Source organism: Delphinapterus leucas, chromosome 4 (genome assembly GCF_059928025.1).
Source record: "Delphinapterus leucas isolate spDelLeu-1000000601 "Yukka" chromosome 4, BTC_Dleu_Yukka2, whole genome shotgun sequence".
NCBI lineage: Eukaryota > Metazoa > Chordata > Mammalia > Artiodactyla > Monodontidae > Delphinapterus > Delphinapterus leucas.
The window spans coordinates 71,217,456-71,243,116 of NC_143132.1; the positions used below are offsets into that span (position 1 = coordinate 71,217,456).

At 37.9% G+C, this 25,661-nt stretch overlaps 1 protein-coding gene across 2 annotated transcripts in view; it reads right to left on the reverse strand.

Moving 5' to 3' along the window:
• LMLN (leishmanolysin like peptidase) overlaps window positions 1–25,661 on the reverse strand; it is a 105,352-nt gene that overhangs the window by 48,362 nt on the left and 31,329 nt on the right. Inside the window, exons 7-13 of one of the 2 annotated variants that reach the window (XM_089910622.1) lie at window positions 23,365–23,470; window positions 21,008–21,097; window positions 19,700–19,794; window positions 16,300–16,417; window positions 14,729–14,836; window positions 11,670–11,746; window positions 5,470–5,580 (exon numbers count right to left, since the gene is read on the reverse strand). In XM_089910622.1, the coding sequence (XP_089766748.1) occupies window positions 5,470–5,580; window positions 11,670–11,746; window positions 14,729–14,836; window positions 16,300–16,417; window positions 19,700–19,794; window positions 21,008–21,097; window positions 23,365–23,470 (705 nt within the window). The remainder of the gene's footprint in view (window positions 1–5,469; window positions 5,581–11,669; window positions 11,747–14,728; window positions 14,837–16,299; window positions 16,418–19,699; window positions 19,795–21,007; window positions 21,098–23,364; window positions 23,471–25,661) is intronic. The other variant, XM_022567845.3, reaches the window with a different exon arrangement.

Below are 25,661 nucleotides of genomic sequence, written 5' to 3' on the forward strand. Positions count from 1 at the left end.
TCTCAATAGATGCAGAGAAAGCTTTCGACAAAATTCAACACCCATTTATGATAAAAACCCTGCAGAGAGTAGGCATAGAGGGAACTTTCCTCAACATAATAAAGGCCATATATGACAAGCCCACAGCAAACATCATCCTCAATGGTGAAAAACTGAAAGCATTTCCACTAAGATCAGAAACAAGACAAGGTTGCCCACTCTCACCACTCTTATTCAACATAGTTTTGGAAGTTTTAGCCACAGCAATCAGAGAAGAAAAGGAAATAAAAGGAATCCAGGGCTTCCCCGGTGGCGCAGTGGTTGAGAGTCTGCCTGCCAATGCAGGGGACACGGTTTCGAGCCCTGGTCTGGGAGGATCCCACATGCCGCGGAGCAACTAGCCCTGTGAGCCAGTTACTGAGCCTGCGCATCTGGAGCCTGTGCTCTGGAACAAGAGAGGCCACGATAGTGAGAGGCCCGCGCACCGCGTTGAGGAGTGGCCCCCACTTGCCGCAACTAGAGAAAGCCCTCGCACAGAAATGAAGAGCCAACACAGCCATAAATAAATTAATTAATTAAAAAAAAAAAAAAAAAAAGGAATCCAAATCGGAAAAGAATAAGTAAAGCTGTCACTGTTTGCAGATGACATGATACTATACATAGAGAATCCTAAAGATGCTACCAGAAAACTACTAGAGCTAATCAATGAATTTGGTAAAGTAGCAGGATACAAAATTAATGCACAGAAATCTCTGGCATGCCTATATACTAATGATGAAAAATTTGAAAGTGAAATCAAGAAAACACTCCCATTTACCATTGCAACAAAAAGAATAAAATATCTAGGAATAAACCTACCGAAGGAGACAAAAGACCTGTATGCAGAAAATTATAAGACACTGATGAAAGAAATTAAAGATGATACAAATAGATGGAGAGATATACCATGTTCTTGGATGGGAAGAATCAACATTGTGAAAATGACTCTACTACCCAAAGCAATCTACAGATTCAATGCAATCCCTATCAAACTACCAATGGCATTTTTCACAGAACTAGAACAAAAAATTTTGCAATTTGTATGGAAACACAAAAGACCCCGAATAGCCAAAGCAATCTTGAGAACGAAAAAAGGAGCTGGAGGAATCAGGCCCCCTGACTTCAGACTATACTACAAAGCTACAGTAATCAAGACAGTATGGTACTGGCACAAAAACAGAAAGATAGATCAATGGAACAGGATAGAAAGCCCAGAGATAAACCCACGCACATATGGTCACCTTATCTTTGATAAAGGTGGCAGGAATGTACAGTGGAGAAAGGACAGCCTCTTCAATAAATAGTGCTGGGAAAACTGGACAGGTACATGTAAAAGTATGAGATTAGATCACTCCCTAACACCATACACAAAAATAAGCTCAAAATGGATTAAAGACCTAAATGTAAGGCCAGAAACTATCAAACTCTTAGAGGAAAGCATAGGCAGAACACTCTATGACATAAATCACAGCAAGATCCTTTCTGACGCACCTCCTAGAGTAATGGAAATAAAAACAAAAATAAACAAATGGGACCTAATGAAACTTAAAAGCTTTTGCACAGCAAAGGAAACCATAAACAAGACCAAAAGACAACCCTCAGAATGGCAGAAAATATTTGCAAATGAAGCAACTGACAAAGGATTAATCTCCAAAATTTACAAGCAGCTCATGCAGCTCAATAACAAAAAAACAAACAACCCAATCCAAAAATGGGCAGAAGACCTAAATAGACATTTCTCCAAAGAAGATATACAGACTGCCAACAAACACATGAAAGAATGCTCAACATCACTAATCATTAGAGAAATGCAAATCAAAACTACAATGAGATATCATCTCACACCAGTCAGAATGGCCATCATCAAAAAATCTACAAACAATAAATGCTGGAGAGGGTGTGGAGAAAAGGGAATCCTCTTACACTGTTGGTGGGAATGTAAATTGATACAGCCACTGTGGAGAACAGTATGGAGGTTCCTTAAAAAACTACAAATAGAACTACCATATGACCCAGCAATCCCACTACTGGGCATATACCCTGAGAAAAGCATAATTCAAAAAGAGTCATGTACCACAATGTTCATTGCAGCTCTATTTACAATAGCCCGGAGATGGAAACAACCTAAGTGTCCATCATCGGATGAATGGATAAAGAAGATGTGGCACATATATACAATGGAATATTATTCGGCCATAAAAAGAAATGAAATTGAGCTATTTGTAATGAGGTGGATAGACCTAGAGTCTGTCATACAGAATGAAGTAAGTCAGAAAGAGAGAGACAAATACCGTATGCTAACACATATATATGGAATTTAAGAAAAAAAAAATGTCATGAAGAACCTAGGGGTAAGACAGGGATAAAGACACAGACCTACTAGAGAATGGACTTGAGGATATGGGGAGGGGGAAGGGTAAGCTGTGACAAAGCGAGAGAGAGGCATGGACATATATACACTACCAAATGTAAGGTAGATAGCTAGTGGGAAGCAGCTGCATAGCACAGGGAGATCAGCTCGGTGCTTTGTGATTGCCTGGAGGGGAGGGATAGGGAGGGTGGGAGGGAGGGAGACGCAAGAGGGAAGAGATATGGGAACATATGTATATATATATATATATATATATATATATATATATATAACTGATTCATTTTGTTGTAAAGCAGAAACTAACACACCACTGTAAAGCAATTATACTCCAATAAAGGTGTTAAAAAAGAAACACAGAAATATAGATCAGTGGAACAAGATAGAAAGCACAGAGATAAACCCACGCACATATGGTCACCTTATTTTTGATAAAGGAGGTAAGAATATACAATGGAGAAAAGACAGTCTCTTCAATAAGTGGTGCTGGGAAAACTGGACAGCTACATGTAAAAGAATGAAATTAGAACACTTCCTAACACCATACACAAAAATAAACTCAAAATGGATTAAAGACCTAAATATAAGGCCAGACACTGTAAAACTCTTAGAGGAAAACATAGGCAGAACACTCTGTGACATAAATCACAGCAAGATCCTTTTTGACCCACCTCCTAGAGAAATGGAAATGAAAACCAAAATAAACAAATGGGACCTAATGAAACTTAAAAGCTTTTGCACAGCAAAGGAAACCATAAACAAGATGAAAGACAACTCTCAGAATGGGAGAAAATATTTGCAAATGAATCAACGGACAAAGGATTAATCTCCAAAATATATAAGCAGCTCATGCAGCTCAATATCCAAAAGCAAACAACCCAATCCAAAAATGGGCAGAAGACCTAAATAGACATTTCTCCAAAGAAGATATATAGATTGCCAACAAACACATGAAAGGATGCTCCACATCACTAATCGTTAGAGAAATGCAAATCAAAACTACAATGAGGTATCACCTCACACCAGTCAGAATGGCCATCATCAAAAAATCTACAAACAATAAATGCTGGAGAGGGTGTGGAGAAAAGGGAACACTCTTGCACTCTTGGTGGGAATGTAAATTGATACAGCCACTATGGAGAACAATATGGAGGTCCTCAAAAAACTAAAAATAGAACTACCAAATGTCCTAGAAAACCCACTACTGGGCATATACCCTGAGAAAAGCATAATTCAAAAAGAGTCATGTACCACAATGTTCACTGCAGCTCTATTTACAATAGCCAGGACATGGAAGCAACCCAAGTGTCCATCAACAGGTGAATGGATAAAGAAGATGTGGCACATATATATATAATGGAATATTACTCAAGCCATAAAAAGAAACAAAATTGAGTTATTTGTAGTGAGGTGGACGGACCTAGAGTCTGTCATACAGAGTGAGTCAGAAAGAGAAAAACTAATACCGTATGCTAATACATATATATGGAATTTAAAAAAAAAATGGTTCTGAAGAACCTAGGGGCAGGACAGGAATAAAGACACAGACATAGAGAATGGACTTGAGGACATGGGGAGGGGGAAGGGTAAGCTGTGACAAAGCGCGAGAGAGGCATGGACATATATACACTACCAAATGTAAGGTAGATAGCTAGTGGGAAGCAGCCGCATAGCACAGGGAGATCAGCTCGGTGCTTTGTGACCACCTAGAGGGGTGGGATAAGGAGGGTGGGAGGGAGCTGCAAGAGGAAGGGGATATGCGGATATACGTATACATATAGCTGATTCACTTTGTTATACAGCAGAAACTAACACAACATTGTAAAGCAATTATACTCCAATAAAGATGTTTAAAAAAAAAAAGACAATGCCAAATGCTGGTGAGCATGTGGAGAAACTGTTATTCCTCATACATCGTTGGTTGGAATATAAAATGGTATAGCCATTCTGGAAAAGAGTTTGGCAGTTTCTTACAGCACTAAACTTGCAACTACTGTATTACACAGTGATTGCACTCCTAGGCACTTATTCTAGAAAAATGAAGATTTATGTTCACACAAAATCCTGTACACAAAAGTTTATATCAGCTTTATTCACAATAGCCAAAAACTAGATACAACCCAGATGTCAACATGTGAATGGTTAAACAAACTGTGGTATATCCATATCATGGAATATTATTCTGCCATAAAAATGAGCAAAGTTTTGATATACACAACAACTGGGTGAATCCTCAGAAAATTATGCTGAGTGAAAAAAGCCAATCCTAAAAGGGTATATACTGTTATGAGTCCATTTATATAACATACTTGAAATGACAAAATTACAGAAATGCAGAACGGATCAGTAGTTTCCAGGGGTGGGAGGGAAGTGGGTATGGTTACAAAAGGTCAATAGGAGGGATCCCTGTGGTGATCCAAATATTTTGTATCTGACTGTATCAATGTCAATATCCTGGGTGTGATATGTACTACAGTTTTGCAAGATGTTACCAATCAAGGAAACTGGATAAAGTACACATGAGATCTCTATTTTTTCTACAACTGTATATGAATCTACAATTACCTCAAAAAGTTTAAAAATATATACATTTGTAAATAAATGAGTGTGTGTGTGTGTGTGCGTTTCCCCCAAAATTGGAGACTGTATTTTTTAAAAAGCTTGCTAGGTAATTATGAGATGGATCCAGATTAGAGAACCACTATTCAAATGTTGCTTTATGTTTTTGATACTGAATCAATAGTTGCATCTATGTTTATGAGTGCATTCTCTGAAGAAAACAAATAAGAATGCTAGAGTATGCAAAATTTTGCAATATATATATTTATGAATTACAAGGTAAACAGAAATGTTTTATGGCTCTGGTGCTCACACTGTAGATTCTTTTGGTATATGCTTTAAAACAATACTGTGGCTACTTATTATGATATTATCATAAAGAACTGTAGATGGTTTTCTACACATTTTGAAATTGAACTGTTTAGACCACATTTTGAAAATAGGGACACTATAGGCTCTGGATAGAGAACAAAATCAGGAATAAACTGTGTCATCAAAGACATTAGGAGGAAATGCATCCTTACTTTTGTCTCTGCTGATCAATCCAGAATTTACAGCTCCTCCTGACAAAGTCACAGCCCAATCCTCGGCCCCAGTCTAACTTCTCAGCCATGCTGTAATTAGCTTTATACCAGCTGTGGAAATAATTGAAACAAAGCACTTTATATTACTGTCATTTAAAAAACAACTCCAGCATACCAATTACAAATCTCAACAATGAGCAAACTAGAACCTCAAAAAGGACTTTGGTGACCATCCCCACAGATGAGCATTTACAAACAAAGTCCTTGCTGCACAGGATCACTGCAGCAGGGACTGTGAAATTTTAGTCTTGAGGAACCAAACCGTGTTCCCATTGTAATTTTCAAAGATGATATAAGTCACAGAGGAGAAAATGATTAAGGTGTGAGACAAGGAGAATAAAGGGCAAAGAAACAAAGAGAATGAGAGAAAAAGAGAAGGGAGTAAACTGAAGAAGAAAAGTAGAATTACTAGTTGTCTAGCCTTTACCTAATCTGATCCAGTTGGCCCTAGTTTCTTGCTTCCCTGGCCTTGAATTTGTGATATTCTATCAATATGGCTCCTGCTTGTGACTAAACATTACACCATTATAATAAGACAAATGAATACTATGGCCAATACATTAAAAATGTTCCAATTTCAGAGAAAAACCACAGTGATTTATCGATACTTTCCTGGCAAAATTAATCAAAGGCAATGAACCTACTTTTAGTTTTTCTTCTTTATTCTTAATGACAAGATTAGTTTACAAGTTATAAAGCTATACAAAATAGCTTCTTTCATGCTTGTATTATATCTTCTCCCCTTAGAATTACCAAAACAGTAATAAATACACAGGCTCAAAAGTTGAGGGAATGATAAGAATCATCCCCTCCACTCTAGCACTTCCCACAAAATCTAACAACAGCAGAAATATGTAACATAGCATCTTTCAAAACCTTCTCCCCTTTCAAAGAACAGAACACTGAGAGAGAAACTGAAGAAATAAAGCCTGGCACTCCAATACCAAAATGCCTGAAACCTTTGCAGCTACAGTGTAAGTCACCTTAATTAGCTAACTTGGTATCACAGCAGGTCAAGCTGCTCGGATGGTAACAGGTGCCCTCAATCTTGCACACTAGCAAGTATTTTAGCAGTGCCTAGGTAAGGAAGTCCTTCTCCCAAAGGATAAAATATAATGTAATTAGATTCCCTTAGGAATTACCATATCTAGTATAGGTTGATGAGTGCAAAGCATAGTATCAACACTGTCATTAAATCATCTGCTAGGCACTCCAGCTACATTTCTCGAAACCTCCTTCATGTTTTCTTTGCAGTTCTTCCTGTACTATTAGTCAACAGTTATTAAGCACTTCTTATGTGCTAGGCACTTTGCTAAGTGTAGCTAAGGCTACAGCAGTGAATAAACACTTTCTGCCCTTGTGAACAATATAATCTAGTGGGGAAGGCAGATAACAAAAAGAAAATTACAAGTGTGATAAGTAGGACAGGGGTTAAGTACAAGGTGATAATAGGAGCACACTGATAGGGAAACCTAAGCTAGTCTGGGGAATTAGGAAAGGTTTTTCTGAGGAAGCAACTTTAAGCTAAACCTAGAAGGGTGAGCACAAGTTAGCTGAGGGAGCAATTAGAAACAAGATTTCTTGGTGGCATTAGTGGGTTGTGAAATCAATTTAGTGGATCTTAATCAACGTTTCTTTCTCTCTCTCTTTTAAAATCAATAGAATACATCTGTAAAAAAAATTACATATTAAAATAAAAGATTAAAAAATAAAATCAATAGAAAAGAGGACTACATTGTAGATAGTAAGGGTAAATATTGTTTCGTGAAACTTTGAATGATTCAGTTGTTTTTAATTAATTAATTTTAGGCTGCACTGGGTCTTTCTTGCTACGCGCGGGCTTTCTCTAGTTGTGGTGAGTGGGGGCTACTCTTCATCGTGGTGTGAGGACTTCTCACGGCAGTGGCTTCTCTTGTTGTGGAGCACGGGCTCTAGGCGCGCGGGCTTCAGTAGTTGTGGCGTGCGGGCTTCAGTAGTTGTGGCCTGCGGGCTCAGTAGCTGTGGCTCACGAGCTCTAGAGCGCTAGTTGTGGCGCACAGGCTTAGTTGCTCTGCGGCATGTGGGATCTTCCCGGACCAGGGATTGAACCCATGTCCCCTGCATTGGCAGGCAGATTCTCAACCACTGTGCCACCAGGGAAGTCCCGAATGATTCAGTTTTACATGTAATAGCTAATACTTAATTGGCCCTTACAATGTGCCAAGTACTCTATTAAGGAGTTTACATGTATCAACTCATTCAAGGCTCATAAAACTGTATGAGGTAGATATCACTTTTTATCCCTATTTTATAGAGGAAAGAACTGAGGCAAGGATACAACTAGTAAATGGCAGAGCTGAGATTTGAATCTAGGGTTCTGGCTTCAATGTTTTTGAGCTTTTAAAAAAAATGGAAATATAATTCACATATCATAAAACTTACCCTCATAATGTGTACAATTCAATGTTTTTAGTATATTCACAAGGTTGTGCAACCATTACCACGATCTAATTTCAGAACATTTTCATCACCCCCCAAAAAACTATGTACCCATTAGCAGTCACTCCTTAGTCCCTGGCAACCACTAGTCTATTGCCTGTCTTTGTAGGTTAGCGTATCGTGGACCTTTCATAGAAATGGAGTGTGGTCCTTTGCGTCTGGCTTCTTTCACTTGGCATAATATTTTCAAGGTTCATACGTCTCGTAGCATGTATTAGTACTTCATTCCTTTTTTTAAACATTTTTAGAGCAGTTTTAGGTACACAGCAAAACTGAATGGCTAGTACAGAGTTCCCATACACCCCCTGCCCTGCAACACACATACCCTCCCCCTACTATCAATATACTGCAACAGAGTGCTACATTTGTTACAATCAATAAACCTACATTGACACGTCATCATCACCTAAAATCCATAGTTTATATTAGGGTTTACTGTTGGTGTTGTACATTCAATGAGTTTGGACAAATATATAATGACATGTAGCCATCATTATTCTGTACAGTATCATACAGAATAATTTCATTGCCCTTAAAACCCTCTGTGGTCTGCTTGTTCATCCCTCCTTTCCCTTAACCCCTGGCAAACACTGATCTTTTTACTCTCTCCATAGTTTTGCCTTTTCCAGGATGTCATATAGTTGGAATCATACAGTATGTAGCCTTTTCAGATTGGCTTCTTTCACTTAGCAATATGCATTTAAGGTTCCTTCATGTCCTTTTATGGCTTGACAGCTCATTTCTTTTTAGCTCTGAATAATATTCCATTGTCTGGATGTACCACAATTTATTTATCCATTCACATACTGAAGGACAACTTGGTTGCTTCCACGTTTTGGCAATTATGAATAAAGCTGCTATAAACCTCTGTATAGAGGTTTTCTTGTAGGCCTAAGTTTTTAATCCATTTGATTAAATACCAAGTAGCATAATTGCTGGGTTGCTATGGTATGAGTATGTCTGGTTTTGTAAATCAATGCCAAACTATTTTCCAAAGTGGCTGTATCATTTTACATTCCCATCAGCAGTGTATGAGGGTTCCAATTTTCCCACATCAATATTTGCCATTGTCTTTTTTTTTTTTTTTCTTTTTTTGGGCTTGCTGCATGGCTTGTAGGATCTCAGTTCCCTCACCAGGGACTGAACCTGCACCCTCGGCAGTGAAAGCGCGGAGTCCTAACCACTGAATTCCCTGCCATTGTCTTTTTTATTATAGCCATCCTAGTGGGTGTGACGTAGCACTGTGGTTTTCATTTGCATTTCCCCAATGATGCTGAGAATCATTTCATGTGCTTATTAATCATTTGTATATCTTTAGAGAAATATCTATTGAAATCCCTCACCAATTTTATTTATTTATTTGTTTGTTTGTTTGTACGCAGGCCTCTCACTGTTGTGGCCTCTCCCATTGTGGAGCACAGGCTCCAGACGCGCAGGCTCAGCGGCCATGGCTCACGGGCCCAGCCGCTCCGCGGCATGTGGGATCTTCCCGGACTGGGGCACGAACCCGTGTCCCCTGCATCAGCAGGTGGACTCTCAACCACTGCACCACCAGGGAAGCCCCCTCACCAATTTTTAAATTGAGTTGTCTTTTTATTTCGAGTTGTAAGAGTTCTTTATATATTCTGGGTACTAGATCCTTATCAGATAGATAATTGGCAAATATTTTCTCCTTTTGTGAGTTCTTTCCACTTTCTTGATAGTGCCCTTTGAAGTACAAGTATTTAATTTTGATGAAGTCCAATTTATCTATTTTTTCTTTGGTTGCTTGTGCTTTTGGTGTCATATCTAAGAAATCACTGCCTAATCTAGTATCATGAAGATTTACACCAATATTTCCTTCTAAGAGTTGTATAGTTTTAGCCTTATATTTAGGTCTTCAATCCATTTTGAGTTAATTTTTATATATCATGTGTGGTAGGGGTTCATTCTTTTCTATATGGATATCCAGTTGTCCCAACACCATTTGTTGAAAAAACTATTCTTTCCCCATTAAATGGTTTTGGCACCCTCGTCAACATCTTTACTCTTCACCATTATATATGTATGTGTGTACTTTGGTGGTGATGTATTTCTCACTGTGTGAGACACCATGCCTAAAAAACTTCTAAACAACATTTTGCAGAATGTGTGAAGGGCTTTGGGCAGTAGAAAGGACCACCTGAGATGCAGGGAGACATTAAAAAAAGGCAACTATAGTAATCCAAGGAAAAGATAATGGTGGCCTTGATAAATGTGACCCAAAAAGTAGACAGACTCCTGGGATACTGAAGAGCTAAAAATTAAGCAAGATTTATGATTGATTAGATGTGAGAGGTAGGGAGAGGGAGTTGTCAAGGATGATTCCCAGGTTTCTGGATGGAAACATGATAATGTCTTTTACTGGGAGAAGAAACTTAGCTAATCTACACTGAAGTCTTATGGATTTATGAAAATTAATTTCCATATCTACAATTTAAAAATGCTGCCAGATACTTAGAAACATCTGGCTCATTTTTCTCTTGCATCAGAAAAAGGAAGAAATGCTTTAAAATTCACCAGTGCCATGGTTTCACTAGTCACTCACACACTCCACAGTGCTTTTATATGCTACTGGTATCTTAAAGAAACTAGCATTATTTACAGAAGGGCTATAAATAGGTTGTTGAACAGAGCAGCAGGACCACTTTTGTTGGCCATTGCTTGTTAGAGATAAATGGGAAAGAGCTATAATGGCACTAAAAGGAATCCAGCATTTTTTTTTCTTTTCAAAACTACGAATTTCCCGGGCTTCCCTGGTGGCGCAGTGGTTGAGAGTCCGCCTGCCGATGCAGGGGACACGAGTTCGTACCCCGGTCTGGGAAGATCCCACATGCCGCGGAGCGGCTGGGCCTGTGAGCCGTGGCCGTTAAGCCCGCGCGTCCGGAGCCTGTGCCCCGCGGCGGGGGAGGCCACGACAGTGGGAGGCCCATATACCGCAAAAAAAAAAAAAAAAAGAATTTCCCTACTTGGTCCACTGAAAATGACGAGAAGCAATGACAACCCAGTAGAAATGAACACAGTCCCTAGATTGTGGTTTCTAAAAGCTATTCTCCATCAAAAGGAACATTCCAGTGCTCCTTGGAAGACTGGCTAATGCCAGATGTAGGATGATATAGGGTATGTGCAGATCAGCCTGGTACATCCTGCTATACCAAAAAGCAAGGAAGCTATCAAAAACTGAGACTTGTTAAAAAAAAACACCCAGGAACCCACAGCAAAAAAGACTCCCACCGGAGTCATTTAAAAACAGTATTCTATTGCTTTACAAGAAAGTTCTACTGCCTTAAAAACCAGGAATCTATACATAAACCAATTTCACTTACAATTAAAAAAAATTGTTTAGGTAAGCTTTTCCTTCATATCCGCATGGCCTCTACTTATTAAAAAATCTCATAATGCCAGGGATTTATTTCTATTCATTACTATACACCTCAGGGTCTCAAACATTTACTGAATGAATGAATGGAGCTGGTACAGGTAATGGATAGCTAACTGCACAAAATTTAAAAAATAGGTACATTTTACTTCAGTGTAAAATGTCAGTATTTTCTTAAGCTAATGTTTATTTCATCTTAATAGTAATCTTAATATTCATTTCATTTTAACAAACAATTCATATAAAATTCTCACAGCTGTCTTACCCAGTGTCCTCCATTAACGCCAGAGTGATTCGAGAGAGGACTCGGTTCTGGGTGTGAGAACCAGTCATTGCTTCATTCTGAAAATCACCAACAGATTTTAATTAGAAGACTGGACTCCTTGCAAGTCCCAATAATTTCCGTGAGTGCTTTGATGTATATTTAAAATGTTGCAAGTGTGAGGGCTGACAAAAATACTGACTTAAAATAGTGGAATACATAAGTCGTCTTTAAGATGACAAGACTGAAGCTTAAAGCAAAATCTACTTTCTGCCTCAAATGTCTACAGTGTATACAATTTCCCTGTAATGATAGATAACTAGCATTTAGAACTCTGTGATAAAAATGAAGATAAATATATGGAAACAGAAATACTATAAAAACATTACACTATTCAGGCAAAGTAAAGTGGGTGGTTGAGACAGATGCCCAGATAATGGAGTGGGGAATGGAATACTTGCCTGAATTACAAAGAAAATGCTTTTATAACCAACTTCCTATACTTTGCGATCACAGAAATACATATTAATATGCAAAACAAGTATCACAGAATCATAGGATCAAAGGAGTTGCCTGAGGGAACCAAAATATCAAGGTCTACTAACTACCCAATGTCTTTTTTTTTTTTTTTCCAGTGTCTTAATTCGTATAATAAAATTCCTACCAGGAGGTCACCTAATGGTAAGGACTTCACTGTCTCTCAAGGAAGCATATTCTATCTTTGGGAAGCTCTGATTATTCCTTTTTTTTTTGCGGGGTGGGGGGCGCCTGTACGGCTTGCAGGATCTAAGTTCCCAGACCAGGGATCAAACCCATGATTTGATCAGCAGCGAAAGCACAGAGTCCTAACCACTGGACTCCAGGGAATTCCCGTATTCTGCTAACCTTTATGTTGAACGCTGGATGGCCATCTCAAGTACTTTAATATCATCTTTTAAAAAAAATAGTTCAAGGACACAAAGCTGATTTCAGAGGAAAGGCAGCAGTTAATGAAACTAATAAAATGACTACTCTCAAGTCTTCTATTGAAAACTAAGTAAATTTTCATTTCTGGACAATCTACAGCTTTCTAAAGGGAATCACTTGAGAAAACTGCTTAAGGAAAATAAACTTATTCCCATGTGAGAAATAAGTGTACATGTCTTCCGTAAGTTTTTATCACTGTTACTTTGTGGTCACCTAGATAAGAACAGTCAGCACAAGCATTAATTTCACTCTTTTCATAATTTTGCTAACTTGGATCATGGTGTATGTAACCTGCAACTATTTAATTATTTAAACAGACGTATAAAACAAAAATACACACACACACACACACACACACACGTATACACCCTTTGACCCAGAAATTCCATTTCCAGGGATTTGTCCTTCCTTTTTCTATATAAACAAATGTGATCTTGCATTAACTTTCTAGTTCTGCTCCCCTGGAAACCTAATAAGGGTGGAATGTCAACTGTGTTACTAGGCAACAGGACTTAAGGAAAAAACACCACCTGTTATGCCTCTAGACTTGGGATTACTATAAATGAACATGAATACCTGTTGGTAAACCACAGTTTTGGACTTCTCTGTGTGCAGTGATTCTTATGGGTATGTCCCTTATAGGCATCTGGAAGTTATGTCTATGAAACTGTTAAAAAAAGATGTTGGTTCTTATTTGGGACATGGTACTTCTAAGCCAGGCTGGTTCTTGCACCCCTCTATTACGGTCTTGTGCTTATGGTATTTGAGCTGGAGGGAGAGGGAGAGAGGCATGGATGACAGCCGTTAGACTACTGTGTAGAGCACTAGAGAAATGCCTGACTCTGACATGCTGACATGCTGTACTTTCTTTCTTGTATCCTTCTAATGGTTTTTGAATGTGACCTGTTTAGGTCTTATAGGTTTGACTGACTGTTTAGTTGAACCAAAGAACACCTACTGGAATGCCACTCCTGTAAGGCACTGAAGATATAAATAAATTGCTCATTACAACATTTTTAAGACAAAAAATTTAAAACATAATTATTCATTAAAAAGGACTGTTTTTACATTCATATAATATTATGTAGCTGTTTAAAAGTAAGTAGATCCATGTATACAGTCTATTCTACTAATGCATGTATTTTTGTAATGTAAATGAGCTCATGTGAGACTAGTAAATAAAGGAATGACATCAGTATAAGATGGAATCATGTTGGTTCATAATGATTCCTCTCTGGATTTTAATGTTTTATGCAATGGAGCAACAGCAGCTAAATTAATCACTTTGCTTGTACACCTGAAACTAATACAACATTGTTAATCAACTATGTTCCAATATAAAATAAAAATTAAAAAACAAAAAACCAAAATACACTAAGACAGCAGAACACAGCAACAGAGGAATGCTGTGCTGTGTATGATGCTCATTCACTCCATGTTCTTCCAACTGGCTCAGTATGGCCAGAGGCTTTGTCTTCGAAGTGTTTGTTGCATTGTTCTCTTACCTTTGTACATTTTACTCTTGTCCCCAATATTCAGATTTATAGTCTCCCATCTACCTACCATTGCCTTTTGCTATTGTTTAAGGTAAAGAAATACTAGAGTAAATATAGGAGTTTATTTATTGGAAATATGATGTCTTTTCAGACTGAGCTAGTACTTTTATTATGACTTATTGCTTTTGTTAATAACCTGGTATTTGTGTTTCCTACAATCCTTGTTACTTTTAGTGTTTGATTTTGAAGAAAGAGGTTCCTTAGGAAAGCATACATTGTATGATAGCAGAAGCACTTATACTGCCTTGGAAAGATGTCTAAGATATATTGTTAAATGAAAAAAGTTGCATAAATGTATGTATGAACCTATTAAAAAAAAACTGTGTGTCAGTGTTTCTGTCTGTCTATCTAACATTTCTGGAAGGATATTTAAAAAACTTAAATAGTGATTACATCTGGAAAGTGGATCTGGAAAGCTAAAGGGGAAAGGGACTTTTTAAATTTTTTTACTTTATAACCTATTATATGTTTGAATAAGTTGAGTACGAATTCTTTTATTAAAGAAAAAATATGTCTAGTAAAATTCTAAAATAAACTAACCTCTAATAATCGCTTTTCCCAATGATTGAGCTCAGTGCCCATACCACCTTGATTTTCAAGTTCCATTCCCTCCAGAATTGGACAGTTAAAATGTTTTCGTGCTTCATCCTAAGAATCAGAAAAAAATAAGTAAATAAACCCTACAAAAGTACAACATAACAGCAAACTCCTTACCACACTGGATATAATAAAGTAGTTATTGAAGAATTACTTTGGTGAGAAGAGAGAATGTCTTTTAAAAATATAGTTTTTGTTTGTTTGTTTTTGTTTTTTGCGGTACGCGGGCCTCTCACTGTTGTGGCCTCTCCTGTTGCGGAGCATAGGCTCCGATGTGCAGGCTCAGCGGCCATGGCTCACGGGCCCAGCCGCTCCACGGCAAGTGGGATCTTCCCAGACCGGGGCACAAACCCGTGTCCCCTGCATCGGCAGGCGGACTCTCAACCACTGCGCCACCAGGGAAGCCCTAAAAATATAGTTTTTAATATAATTAAATATTTTGATACTGTCACACTCTTCTTTCCTATTGAACTACTATTTCTCTTAATATTTTTTCCTCTATTTGAAGGTTTTGGCTTTAAGTCATATATTTCAAAAAAGTTATAGACTGGTATGATTGCCATTTGCAACTGTTGTGTCAACAATGATTTTAACGCAGGTATAAACTGCTCTTATTATGGATATAGTTTTTGTAAGAAAAATAAGTTGTTCATTAGAAAACAATTTTGTTCATTTGGTTTCGTCTGTCCTTCAGTTAGAGATTTCCAGGGATGGGAAATATCCCAAGAGCAGTGCAAAAGTTCAGACGTCAGAAGGAGCTGTGTGTAGTCAAGGAAGGGGGAGAAGGGAGAATAGGTTTCTGTCATTAAACAAGAGGGTGTGATGATTAATTTTATGTGTCAACTTGGCTGGGCCACAGATAACTGATCAAACATTATTCTGAATGTTTCTGTGAAGGTGTTTTTGGATGAGATTAACATTTAAATTAGTGGGCTTTAAGTAAAGCCGATCACTCTCTGTAACATAAATGGGCCACTCAGTTGAAGGCCTTCATAGAACAAAGGCTGACTTTACCCCTGAACAAGAAGGAATTTTGCCAGCCGACTTCTTCTGGACTCAAACTACAACTGTTCCCTGAGTCTTCAGGTTGCCAGCCTACCTCATCAGATTTTGGACCAGCCAATTACTTAAAATAAATCTCTTTATCTCTTTCTCTCTCAACACATCCTGTTGGTTCTGTTTTTCTGGAGAATCCTGACTAAAACAGACTCCAAATGAAACGACCAGCAATTATGCATATAGTACCAGGGATCCTAAGAGGTATCACAACAGACCACTGGTATCACAACTTAAAGCAGTGGGTAGAATGCAGCCATAAGAGTCATGGCCAAATTTCTGTTTCCTCAGATTGTGCTTGGCCTGTAGCTTTACTGTACCACCTTTATATTATGTTTCCTACTACAGGCTTTGAAATTTAATCATTAGATCTTAAACAATAATGATTAGTAAAGAAGGGACCATAATGAACGAAAAGAGCAGATGGCTCATGAGACATTAGGTTCAGTGATACTCACAACAACACGAGGTGTTACTAGAAGATACACAGTGTGAGGAACTCTCTTATTATCTCGAATATCCCACAATCTCTCCACTTTTCGAACTACTTTATCACTCCATTGATATAATCCAAGACTGCAATTAAAGAATAAAAAGACAGTCCTTTTTGCAAATTCACCACCACTTTAAGTGTAAAAGTGTTTATAAATATCAATATGAAATTAAAATATTTGAGCTTACTATACACCAAGTGCAAGCAAAGACTTGATAGCATTTTCTAATTTAATCTTTTCAATAACTTTATGAGATTATCATCACTATTTTGCAGGTAAAGAGACAGAAGCTTAGAGAGATGAAGTAACTTGCTCCAATTCAAATAGCTAATTTTTGGCTAAGATGACAATGAATTACTTGCTCTTAACAAATTTACTGGATAAAACAAAAGCATGTCTAGAGACATATCCTAGTACTGCACATAACAAAACTTAACAAAAGGTGACATTTTAAGTTAGTGGGAAAGCATAATTTACTTAATAACTGTGCTGTAAAACTGTTTATCCTACTAGGAAAAACAAAGTTAAATCCCTATTTTACTCCATATACAGAAATAAATTCCAGACAAATGTCAGTAAAAGCAGCAGAGTAAGGACCCCTGAACTTTGTGAAAGCAATAGGGAAAGTATCAAAATTGGCCAAATGAACTTTTTCAGAACTCTGGAAATTAACCAAAGGCTTGTAGTAATCCAGGAAGCACTTCTTTAAGAAAAATGGATGAATCTCAGTAAGAACAGCAAGCTTTGTGGCATTTTCCCAAGCCCTCTCTCCAGCTTTGTGGCAGCTTTGAAAACCAACAGCCCACAATCATGGTGAAAACCAGCAATCTGGCAGCCAGAGGGAACAGAAGGGGGTTGACTGGCAGAATGCATTAAAAAAAAAACATGATCCAACTATGTCTACAAGAGACACAGTTCAGAGTCAAGGATACAAATAGGTTGAACGTAAAAGGATTAAATGCCTTTTATGCCCATGCCTTAGAAAGATTATTAATTCCTTTCCTTTTCCCATGGCAAGGCAATGTTTAAACATAAATAGTGAACAAAGCCAACAAGAAAATAATCAGTTTTTACCTCATTAATAACTTCAATATCCTCTTCATCATTCACATTTCAAGATTAATGGTTTCTCCAAATAAATAGGTTAGGGCCAAATCCGACTCTTTCTATGTCTAACACCTGAATTTCATATTATTATATTAGTCCATTTATACTGTAAGATTTCCTGCTTTTGAGGAATATCCAGAATGTAAGAAAGCACTGCAAATTATCAGCTTAACAATGGTTCCTGTGTGTAGTAATCTCTCTCCTCCTTACCTACATCACTGTGTAGATGCTGCCTATCTCACTATTTATGTGTTTCCCATAAAGACCACAATTCTTAGGAAAGACCAGACTTCTCCCATACCACCAAATGAACACAATCTAGGAAGTAAAACATGTATTTCTACATTAGAATTGTTTCTTCACATGTACTCTAAAAAAATACTATGATGAATAAAGTACTATCTGTTTTAATATTTACTTCTAGCTACCTAAATGGAGATCTTCGTGTGAGAATTAATTTTGTATTCTACATCCATATACCACTACTCTGATAAAGATATGAAAGAGTGTCAGCACCCCGAGAAGGTTTCCTTATGCCCCTTCTCAATCTGTTCAACTTGTATGGCATTTAATAGCCTGCGGCTTCAAGTAAAACTACTAATCTGTCTTTTATCGTTGACTGTTTTTAAATTCCATATAACTGAACTATGACTTTTTTTTTTTTTTGGCTGTGTTGGGTCTTTGTTGCTGTGCACGGGCTTTCTCCAGTTGCAACGAGTGGGGGCTACTCGTCATTGCGGTGTGCAGGCTTCTCACTGCAGTGGCTTCTCTTGTTGTGGAGCACGGGCTCTAGGTGCGCGGGCTTCAGTAGTTGTGGCACACGGGCTCAGTAGTTGTGGCTCACGGGCTTTAGCGCACAGGCTCAGTAGTTGTGGCACACTGGCTTAGTTGCTCTGCAGCATGAGGGATCTTCCCAGACCAGGGATCGAACCCGTGTCCCCTGCATTAGCAGGTGGATTCTTTTTTTTTTTTTTTTTTGCGGTACGTGGGCCTCTCACTGTTGTGGCCTCTCCCGTTGCGGAGCATAGGCTCCGGATGCGCAGGCTCAGCGGCCATGGCTCACGGGCCTAGCCACTCCGTGGCATGTGGGATCTTCCCAGACCGGGGCACGAACCCGTGTCCCCTGCATCGGCAGGCGGACTCTCAACCACTGTGCCACCAGGGAAGCCCATGCAGGTGGATTCTTAACCACCGCGCCACCAGGGAAGTCCCTGGACTACGACTTCTTTTATTGAACCTTGTAACTGTGATATTCATACACTTTATTGCATGCAGCAGTAATGTGTTCTTTTTAGTGCCTTGTAGTTTTTGGTTACAGAAATATATCACGATTTATTTATCCATTCTTCTATTGATGGACCTTTGGGTGGTTTCCATTTTTTGTTTATTAATAACAAAACTGCCATGAATATTCATTTACATGTCTTTTTGTGGACATGTGCTCTTAATTTAGAGATTTATTTTTTATATAAATGCATGCAAATGGTTATAGTTCTGTGACTGATATTCTATATAAAATTCTTGATAATTTTTTTTTAGTAATTCTTGGTATTATTTCTTTTAGGCCCTGAACCTCTAGGTCACTGTTAATATGATGTGCTAAATAAAATACCAGTTAACATGTAAATATTGCCATGTACAGGCAATAATTATTAAAAAACCAAACTATAACCAACCCATATTTTCCCATGGCCTGACTCTCCTATAAAGTAATACAAGCTACAGAGTGGTGGAAAAGAGCTCTGCCTGGCAAAGAGTCCTGGCTCTTTGGATAAATCACTTAAGTTTTCTCCATCTCGATTGTTTCATCTGTAAAATGAAAAGGTGAAGCTAAATGAACTCTTCTTTTTTATTGGAGTATAATTGTTTTATAATGTTGTGTTAGTTTCTGCTGTACAATGAAGTGAATCAGCTATGTGTATACATATATCCCATCCCTCTTGGACCTCCCTCCCACCCTGCACCCCCATCCCATCCATCTAGGTTATCACAGAGCACTAAGCTGACCTCCCTGTGCTATACAGCAGGTTCCCACTAGCTAGCTATTTTACACATGGTAGTGTATACAGGTCAATCCTAATCTCCCAATTCATCCCACCCTTATATCCTATCTTGTTTTAATAAGATAGGACATACAATCTTCTTAGGCTAGCCATAAAGCCACTATTATTTATGGAACTTAACATGCTATGATTCTCAGTTGCTAGTCTTAGCACTCTCCTAAAAGAGAAGAACAAGAACAAAAAAAACCAAATACCTATAGTTAAAAGGTGGGAGACCATCTGCAAATCTTGAAGTTAGAGGATTTCCATCTTTATCATGGTAGAATGCAAATAGCCCAGCAGAGAAACCCTGTAAGAAAAAGTTCAAAATGTCTTACAGTGAAAAATATCAAATCTGATTATAGATATCACAACATGCCACTATCAAAAGAGAACACTGATACAACCACATAAAAGTGTCAGGCCAATACTTCTACAGGAACTTGCCATATACTGGAAGTGGACTGAAATTAAGTGTTTCATATTATGAATTTTAAATTTCAATTACTTGAGATAATTCTAAGTGAGGAAACCAAAAGTAATAGTAACAAAGACATTCTTTGGTTGGTATAGGCAATGCATTTATTTGTTTAAAGACGTGTTTATAATAGTTGGTCCTCTTCACATGAACTTACTAACAAACTCTACAATTGCAACCAGGGAAATGTTACTATTAACAACAATTAACAATACAGTTTAGAGCAGGGGGGTGTGCTAGTAAGATCACTCATAAAAATTCAAAGTCTTTGATACCAAAGTCCATATTTAATATATATCTATATCTAAAATAAAAAAGACTATAAATGTGTGTTTATGTGGGGGGGTGTATACTTCGGAAAAAAGACTGGAAACATATCGAAATGTTAGCTGTGGTTCTTTTGGTGGTAGAATAATGTGTAAAATCATCTGTATTTCTAAAAATTTTTTACAATGTGAATTTGTGTGTTTATAATCACATTTTTAGACAGTATTTTAAAGAAGTCTTCAATTTTAATAAGATAGTAGCTACTTCACATAAAGGTATTCAAATTCCCATTCTCTATCCCCTCTCCCAAATAAGATGAGAAAATGGGCAAAAAAAAAAATTACTGACATTTGATATCTCCTATTTCATTAGTGAGATTTCTTTTCTTACTTTCTTTCCTAACCTAATAACTAAAACAAAGTGCTTTTGTAACTACTAATTTAAGTATGTTTTTTTTCTTTTCTTTCTTTTCTTTTTTGCGGTACACGGGCCTCTCACTGTTGTGGCCTCTCCCGCTGCTGAGCACAGGCTCCGGATGCGCAGGCTCAGCGGCCATGGCTCACGGGCCCAGCAGCTCCGCGGCATGTGGGATCTTCCCGGATGGGGCGCGAACCCGTGTCCCCTGCATCGGCAGGCGGACTCTCAACCACTGTGCCACCAGGGAAGCCCTTAAGTATGTTTTATACACTGAGACTATGCTATAGTTTATATCCAAATAACTAACAATCGCAAATGATCACTTAATTAATCTATTTCTTTGGCAAATGTCTTTGCTTACATAACTGTGGCCTGTGTCATTCAAGGCTTGCCAAATGATTAATGGAATCCAGAGTATTCTTTTATTCCTACATTTCTTCTTTTTTAATCTCTGAAGATGCAAAGAACATTTAATGGAGTCAGGTAAGAAAATCTAAACAGTTTTTAATATACAATTCACTGAAGTTATATAAAGCTTAAAATAGTATGCTGTGCCTCATCTTTCATAATATTCTAAATACACATTTTTTTCCACAATATCAATTTGAAAATTTTTCTAAGCACTCACATTTCAGAAGGCTTATCTGGTATTGAAAGAACCAGGAATGACTGTATTTGATAGCTAGAGCATATATAACTTTATAGGGAATAAGTGTATTTGTTAAACATTTAATTCTTAGCATCCTCCAGGATGGTTTTTGAGACAAACTAATATTTTAAATTTCCTAGGTTTTTACAATTTTTAAAATAATTCAAATACACAAAAAAGTTTAAAAACCTAATAGAAACTTATGTATACTCTTTAAGAGGATTTAAGATATTCGTTTTGCCAGATTTTCTTCAGACTTTTTTTTAAGAAATAAAACACTGCAGAATAAATATCGTTGAAGGCCCATTACCTTCACCCTTTCTCTTCCCACTTTTCCCAGGGGTAATCACTACCTTAAAGTCAATGTACATAGTAACTCTCACACATGTTTTTATATTCAATGGTGTCTGACTTTAATTTGAGATTCCCTGATTGCTAAAGTAAATCTGAATATGTTCTCATATACTTCTTGGCCAATTGGACCTTTTCTTTTGTGACCTGCCTGTTCATAACCTAATTTACCTCATGTCTGGGACCTCTGCATTCATGTTCACTTATATACTAGACTTAAAACCTGCTGTTTTTTTCTGGTTCTCTCAACATCAAGTATCTATTGTTCTTGGAGCTTAAAGCTTAAAATGTTACTTAGAATGATGCTTGTCTTTCATCACAATAGCAGGTTTGACTTACTTTTTTAATAAAAGGAAAAGAGATGATTCATTTTAGAATCTCCTTACTTGAAGACCAGAAGTGCTATCTGGATACACTAGAGTTTCACTGAATTATCCAAGGTATTTGCTGATTTAAAGACTGAGGTCATACATAATAGCTCACGAAATAAGACTAATAAATGATAGTCACTAATTTTATTATACCTTACTATGTAGAGCATGGTGCTAAGCCATTTATGTTTCATCTTATTTAATCTTCAAGAAAAAAATCCACTGTAGTATGTACTACTATATTCATTTTATAGATGAAACAGAGGCTTACAAAGGCTAAATAATTTGTAATAGATCCCAAAGATTTTTAGCAGTAAAGCTAAGGAGATTCACACCTAGATCTGTGTGATCCATTCTCTCCCTCTCTCTTTTTTTAAATAATGTACTCTATAGTGGATGCTACCATTTTTTAAAAAATTTTTGTTTTTTATAAATTTATTTATTTATTTTTGGCTGCGTTGGGTCTTCGTTGCTGCATGGGGGCTTTCTCTAGTTGCGGTGAGCGGGGGCTACTCTTCGTTGGGGTGTGCAGGCTTCTCATTGTAGTGGCTTATCTTGTTGTGGAGCACCTGCTCTAGGCACGTGGGCTTCAGTAGTTGTGGCATGTGGGCTCAGTAGTTGTGGCTCACGGGCTCTAGGGCACAGGCTCAGTAGTTGTGGTGCACAGGCTTAGTTGCTCCGTGGCATGTGGGATCTTCCCAGACCAGGGATTGAACCTGTGTCCCCTGCACTGGCAGGCAGATTCTTAACCACTGCACCACCAGGGAAGTCCCATTCTCTCTCTTAATCACTGCATTTTACTCCCATCTATTTTCTAAACACATGAATGACATCAGGAGGACATTTCCTAGATTTTAGGCAACTTTATTTAATTCCCCAGACATACTGTAAAAGTTTACTACTTTGGACCAATTGGGGAAAAGCAAAGTTCTGAATCAGTTAATATATATAAAATTCAGAAAGTCTAAATAGACCAAGGACACTTTTAGAAATGAGATCTCTGTAAGAGATAAGAAAGATCTATAATTAGCATATCAGCTATCATTTTAGATGAAAGTGAATTTTTTTTAATTACTAAGTTTCTTCTTAAGAAGCTTAATCATTTTTTCAAAACTCCTATTTGCCCAATGGATTTACTTGTTTCATTATTTTAGGTAGTATAAGTCAACCGAGCTGCTATCCTAATCATTAAAAATTGTCTACTGGCAGAGGCCTATTCAACTAGGTTTTACTGAACACGATCTAAGAAGCCACAAAATCTTAAATTTTAACATATACATCAAAATGAGAGTATAATCAGAAAATCAAGGCATGAAGGAGAGAACAATAGTTAACAGCAAAATTTACCAGGGCATGAATAATCTCATGTTTCACTGTAGACAGCATCCCAACAAACTCCTGAGGCTGGGTAGAGATCATATTTGGACACAGGTTAGCATATCCTGCAATTGGCCTGTTAAAACAGACATTAAATTTTTAATTATATTCCAGGACAATATGTATTATACTTATTAACCTATATTTTTCTATCAAAAACTGATCAAGGTCAGAAAAATCTTTGTGAAATATCAAATGTCATTTTACAACATAACATCTAACTTTCACTATCTTTTACTTTCAAGACATATACCTGTGTTCTCCTATGACATGGCTAATCAGCAGCTGTTCCCTCAAGAGGACAGAGTCAGTTAATTATACTTCAGTGTGGATTTGTAAAGTATGTCAATATGTACCCAAAAAGGGAATGAACTAAAAAATTTAAATTATAACACTATTTTTCTTGCAAAATTCATTTCTGACTTCAGCATTTCACTATATATATATAGGCACAGGGACAGACAAGTAGGTAGAGAGGAAAAGTAGGTACAAAAGAGGACAATAAGCAAATCATTCAGGTTGCTGCAAGTTGCTGAACCTTCTGATTTCCATTTCACTATCTCCTTTCTCCTGTCCCAATAATGCCTTCATTAACATAAATTTTTTTAAAATTTATTTATTTTTGGCTGTGTTGGGTCTTTGTTGCTGCACATGGGCTTTCTTCTAGTGTCGTGAGCAGGGGTTACTCTTCGCTGCAGTGCCCAGGCTTCTCACTGCAGTGGCTTCTCTTGTTGCAGAGCACGGGCTCTAGGCGCACGGGCTTCAGTAGTTGTGGCTCGTGGGCTCTAGAGCGCAGGCTCAGTAGTTGTGGCGCATGGTTTTAGTCGCTCTGCGGCATGTGGGATCTTCCCGGACCAGGGCTCGAACTCATGTCCCCTGCATTGGCAGGTGGATTCTTAACCACTGCCACCAGGGAAGCCCAACATAAAGTTTTTTATCTTCCTATTATCTTCTTTCATACAGTATTCTATACCTTCTAGAATCTACAGAATTCTATATCTCTTTCTGAGCCTAGAACTTGAGAGTCCAAGAGCTCACGAGGACCCACAGTAATTCAATCAGTTTCACCACGCACCCACCTGCCTTTCAAAAGCTGTGACAAACAGTAAGGAACACCAAGGTATTTCTCCCAACACTACCTCAACATTTTACTATAGAAATACCACAAACCTCCCCAAATGGTGATGGCCTATTTACAGAGTAACATTTGCCTTATTTAGTTAAAAAAACATACAGTGCACTTTCTTCATACTTGAAAACAACAGATTTGCACTTAGAAAAGGATGAGTATAATTCACTCACCAAAATATTGCCACGGTGACCTCTAAGATATAAAATAAACGTCACTATCAGGCTTAAACCCTGTCAGGGACTTCCTACTGCATTTATTATTTTTTTTATTTTTATTTTTTCCACGGTATGTGGGCCTCTCACCGCTGTGGCCTCTCCCGCCGCGGAGCACAGGCTCCGGACGCGCAGGCTCAGTGGCCATGGCTCACGGGCCCAGCCGCTCCGCGGCACATGGGACCCTCCCGGACCAGGGCACGAACCCGCGTCCCCTGCATCGGCAGGCAGACTCCCAACCACTGCGCCACCAGGGAAGCCCCCTACTGCATTTAGAATGAAACAGACCTGTCTACTTCTCCCTCCAATGCATCCCCTAAAGCTCTCATCCTCAAGCACAGTTTCCACTGGAGTGGCTTCTAAGAGCAACAGGTAGACACAGCATTTTCCTAACTTAAGCTCTTTCTCCAGCTCTTTATTTGGCTGAAGCCTATCGATTTTCAGGTTATATCTAAAGTTTCACTTTTTCAAAGAGGCCTTTTTTGCCCAGTTGATCTAAATTATGTTTCCCCCTTTTGTTCTCTTTTATGTTGCAACACCCTGTCTTTTTCTACAAAGTATTTATCATATTTGAAGTCACATGTCTATTTGTATCAGTATTTAACTAACATCTGACTCCCTCTGTAATTTGTAAGTTCCATGAGACAGGTACACGTGTCTATTTTGTTCACCTAGTCTGCTGGCAACATATTAAGCGCTCAAATATTTATGGAATGAATTAACGCAATATAGCAGTTTTGAAGGAAAGTTTCACTTCTATCAAAGATTCAAAAAGAACAACTTAAGATATTGCTCTTCTAACATCAACATTCTCCTCATAAGCAACCAAAATTTTCCCCATGTATGAGAATACATACATGAGTAGCTTCAGATTCACTGACACGAGGAACATTTATTCTTTCAGCTAGTCATTCATACCTAAA